The sequence below is a fragment of the Hipposideros armiger genome, unplaced genomic scaffold, assembly GCF_001890085.2.
Source record: "Hipposideros armiger isolate ML-2016 unplaced genomic scaffold, ASM189008v1 scaffold_156, whole genome shotgun sequence".
Classification (NCBI taxonomy): Eukaryota; Metazoa; Chordata; class Mammalia; order Chiroptera; family Hipposideridae; genus Hipposideros; species Hipposideros armiger.
In genome coordinates, this window is record NW_017731506.1 from 699,199 (window position 1) to 703,775 (window position 4,577).

At 38.1% G+C, this 4,577-nt stretch overlaps 1 protein-coding gene across 1 annotated transcript in view; it reads left to right on the top strand.

The window, feature by feature from the left end:
- LVRN (laeverin) overlaps positions 1–4,577 on the top strand; it is a 78,255-nt gene that overhangs the window by 50,928 nt on the left and 22,750 nt on the right. The window contains exons 9-12 of the mRNA XM_019651239.1: positions 1,528–1,671; positions 2,213–2,278; positions 2,373–2,438; positions 2,849–3,021. Of these exons, the coding sequence (XP_019506784.1) occupies positions 1,528–1,671; positions 2,213–2,278; positions 2,373–2,438; positions 2,849–3,021 (449 nt within the window). The remainder of the gene's footprint in view (positions 1–1,527; positions 1,672–2,212; positions 2,279–2,372; positions 2,439–2,848; positions 3,022–4,577) is intronic.

The window sequence follows — 4,577 nt, forward strand, 5'->3', positions numbered from 1 at the left end:
CCTCTCGATTTACATGATTTTGTGGGGTTCTCTGGATCAAGAGAATAGTGAACCATTTTGAGAGGTCACCTCAGGCCGCTTTCGGGAAAAGGAAGCTCATCATTGGTTTCTTAATCACTCTTTCCTGATTCTACATTTCTCATTTGCTTGTAGAGCTGAGTGAATATAACCCTTGCCAGAAGAGCATAAGATCCTTGAGAAAATTGTCACAAGTTTTATTTTTTAAAAGTTTAAGACCTTGTTTCAATGATCTTTGAAAGACCATGAACTTTGGTTTCCTTAGAATCGAGTCATTAGATTGAAGTTGAGTATGAAAATCACAGAGCCATATACAGAAACAGAACTCTTGAGCGTTAAACTAATAAAACCTATACTTAATGAATAAGATCAGACTTATGCAGATACATCCTCTAAATTCTTGCTACTCAAAGTGTGATTCTCGAATTAGCACCATCAGCACCTGGTGGTTTATTAGAAATATAGGCCCCAACGCAGACCAACTGAATTAGAATATGAGTTTGATAAAATCCCCAGGTAATCTTCAGTGACATTGAAGTTTTATATTCATTGCTTTAAATGACAGCCTTTCTCAGAGTTTGATAATAGCCTAATCAATGGTATTAATAAATCTAAAAATAATGTGCTGATAGGAGAGGGTTGATTGGAACATTGTCTACTGGAAGCGGGATAGAATTTGAAAGTTTATCTGATACTGTCCAGAGGTGAGAGAGTCACCGTGGGGACCCCCTGAGAGAGTCACTAGGGACTTGAGGCTTTATGTGGATTATCAGGGTCTCTCCCAGCTCTCCAGGGTATGAGCGAGCTATCCCTGCAGCTTCCCCACTGCCCTTTCTTCTGCTCTTTCATCCCACATACCTCTTAGCTATACTTTGGTTTTCCTTCTAGCTTTCCTTCACAAAGGAATGACCCTTATCATTGTGTCTGAGAGAGCGCTCGTCTTTTGGAGTGTTCTGTACTTCTCATTAAAATACAATAAATTGCCTTCTCTTAATGCATGAGCTATAAACTGTAGTATCCACTCTATAGATTTATTTCCAATTACAAATCACTACATTAGCATCCTTGTGACTTTGTAAATATGGCATGCTTTTGGTTTATAAATGTCCATGTAAGAGAGACTGATTTTAAGGGGTTACTAATAAAATTATCAATGAAATTCTAGAGGATTAAAACCATCTAGAGGTGCTATCCCCTGGAGGGGCCTGTTTGGGTGTCCAGGGACCTCCTTAGGGGAATTACCACATAGATGGATATTTTGGAAATCACATTAGCTTTTATAATTGATTTTTTAAATTGAAATATAGAAGGACACAAAATGGGAAGGAAAGTATCCTAGAGTTTTATTATTCACAGAATCCTGACTTATTTGGCATATTGCAGCTCACAGAGCACTTCTCTATTCTTTTTTTCCCTTTTCAATGTCAGTGCTTGAAAGTATTGGGGACATTGAATTTTGTGTTCCTATGACACCTCAGAAGTTAATGTGACTCAATCTTTTTCTTTTAGAATGAGGTCTTTTTTTCTAACATTTTATATGATGTTCTCCAAAAAGATCATGCCCTGGTGTCTAGAGCTGTATCCACGAAGATGGAAAATTTCACAGAAACGAATGAAATAAATGAGCTCTTTGACTTATTTACTTACAACAAGGTAAAATCAGTTATATATTTTCTCTAATTTTGCATTCTTGCAGAAAGTTGAATAAAATGGACTCTAAAGGTCATAGACTAATATGCTACTGTACAATTTTTGATACAAATAACCTTAATTTTATTCAGTAGATAGATTTCAGAATATGTGGTTAAATCAGTTCTTATCTAGTAAATATTAATCAAGCCCATATATTAGGTGCTCAGTACCATCTACCATTATAAATAGAGTTAGACATCATGCTACTTTTAAGGTGAACCCTTCTGTTTGGTGCAAATTTATTCTTGCCATGTAGATATCTCAATTAAAAAAAAAATTTGTGTACCCTGAACTCTTTATGGGTAGGACATTTGCTCACCTTTTACCTATTAATTAGTGTCAGTCTACTATTTTATTAGCATATTTTGGAATAACTGAAACGTTCAACTAAAGTGCATGATGCAGTCAGGATCACAGCCCAGAATATTGCTTATCAAAATGGAATGTGTCAGTATTTAGATATGAATTCTGTTCAAATCATAGACAACTTGTTGTGTCTTAGGGAGCGTCTGTGGCCCGGATGCTTGCTAGTTTCCTGAATGAGAATTTATTTATCAGCGCACTTAAGGTGAGTTTACCTGGAATTTTTGTTACCTGGAAAGCAGTCTACATAAATGCTTTGGCATGTGATTTATTTCACCTTAACTTTTCTATTTTTGCAGTCATATTTGGAGACATTTTCTTACTTAAATGCTGAGCAAGATGATTTATGGAGGCATTTTCAAATGGTAATTGTCCTACTTCCTGACATGTTTCTATTGAGTTGTTTTGTATGACAGAGTTCTACAAGATTGGCGGCCATTGCATGTATGGCAGTGCCCCTGGAAAATAATTTTGCCTTGTTTGTGTAACTCCCTTAGGTCGGGGCTGTTTCTTTAGTCTTCACCTTTGTATTCCCATGCCCAGAAGAGAGCCTGCACACAGTATATCCATAAATATGTGTCAGTGAATGAATAAGTGAATGAATTCAGGAACCATTCAGATAATAGGTAGAGTTAAACAGAGTTCTTAATTTGGCTCAGAATATCACCCACTGGGAATGACTATATAGAATAGCTATGTAGTTTCTTTTAGGAGATTACTACCTCAAAAGGTTTTGATGATAAATATCTGCTTTTCCAATGATTTTTTAAAACAGGCCATAGATGACCAGAGTAAAATTATTTTGCCAGCAACAGTAAAAAGCATAATGGACAGTTGGACACACCAGAGTGGTTTTCCAGTTATCACCTTAAATGTATCTACTGGCGTCGTGAAACAGGAACCATTTTATCTTGGAAAGTTTAAAAATCAGACTCTTGAAGCCCACAAGTAGGTAGATTTGCTCCTCTTTCTTCACCTTCCTTGGCATTGAGCTTCCTTGGCAGTGATCAAAGAGAAACCAGCCTGTGGGTGAGAAGGCGTTACCCCTGCTGGCTACACATCCTTCTGCAGAGTGACTCTGGGATGGTGACTTAGGGGTCCTCGCCGGTTGTTACTAGGGTGCTAGGATGAGGCAGAGCCCCTGATGTCCAGAGCAAGGCCAGAGACCTGCATTTAGAGATTCAAGGCAGTGCCCCTCCCTGGGATTCAGGGCCCCACTAGTCACCAGATCTTTGGGTGTCACGTATTCTTTTTTTGTCCTTCGGAGAGAGGTAGTGAATTACTCAGGATTCAGGATGAAAGGCAATAAGATAGAGCCACGGATGACCTCATGTTAGTTAAGAGAAAGGGATCTTGTTGCAAGGTTGTCTTCTCTTCCCTCAATGATAGCTATGTCCTCGAGGAATAGTTCTTTGCATGTCTGCAATGCACACATGTGCATATTTGTAGCCATACCCATAATATTAGAATTATGGACTTCAGATACTGTTAGACCTGGGTTCAGATATTGACTTCACCAAAATTCAAACCTTAGGTAAGTCTCATTTAAAATCTCTGAGTTTTAGTTGCCTTATCTATAAAGTAAATGTAATGACTTGTATCCCAGGAGACGGTTGTAAAAATGAAATGAAATAATGAGTATAAAGAGGCTTAGCCTTGAGTAACTTTTTCCTTCCCTTCCCTTTCTCAATGTGTTAGTTTTCAGCTGTTTTTGATAAAGTTTTGATCCTCATATATGATTGTAGTTAAGTATCAGCACAGATGAGTAACTCACGTTCAAATACCACCACGAACATTTTCAGGTCATCCTGGTCTTTGTTTTTAACACCCCAGGGGAGAGAAACAGGAGACCTGAAGGTTCCTTCTCTCACTGTGTATTCTGTGACTTTTGAGAAGAGGTATTCATAGCTGTCAGATAAAACACAGATCCTCAGTTCAAAGTCTTTGAGAGAGCAGACTTGTAAACATTTGAGCAAGATTGTAAATACTGCCCAAACTCCAAGTCATGTGTCCCTTCAGATAACTACTCTCCTCCCTGTGGTCAGCCACTTCACCCAGGTCACGTCCACCAATGCGGGAAGAATGTCAGCGTTCAGTAAATGTGAATAATCTGGCTGAGTCATGCTGAGCACTCTTCAGATAGGGGACAGCTTGAGGCAGAAAAGCAGTTTGAAATGTTTGTCAAGCTTTTTCTTCTTAAATTACCCTTTAGCCCTGTTGGCAGGGATGGATTTGGGTCTGTCTGCAGCATTTGAACAACCTCTGAGTAAGGCCAGGTGGCTATAATTTAATATAACCAGGCCTTGAAAGTTTCAGACATGAGATAATCTTAGTAGCTACCATAAGTTATAAGACGTAAATCTATAAGACACAATGAGAGAATAAACAAAATGACAAGACAAAACTGGCTTGTGAAAACAACAGTGAATTCTCCTAAGAGCAAAGTCGTACACTTGTTTAGCATAAAGAATATAATCAATAATGTGGTAATAACTCTGTATAGT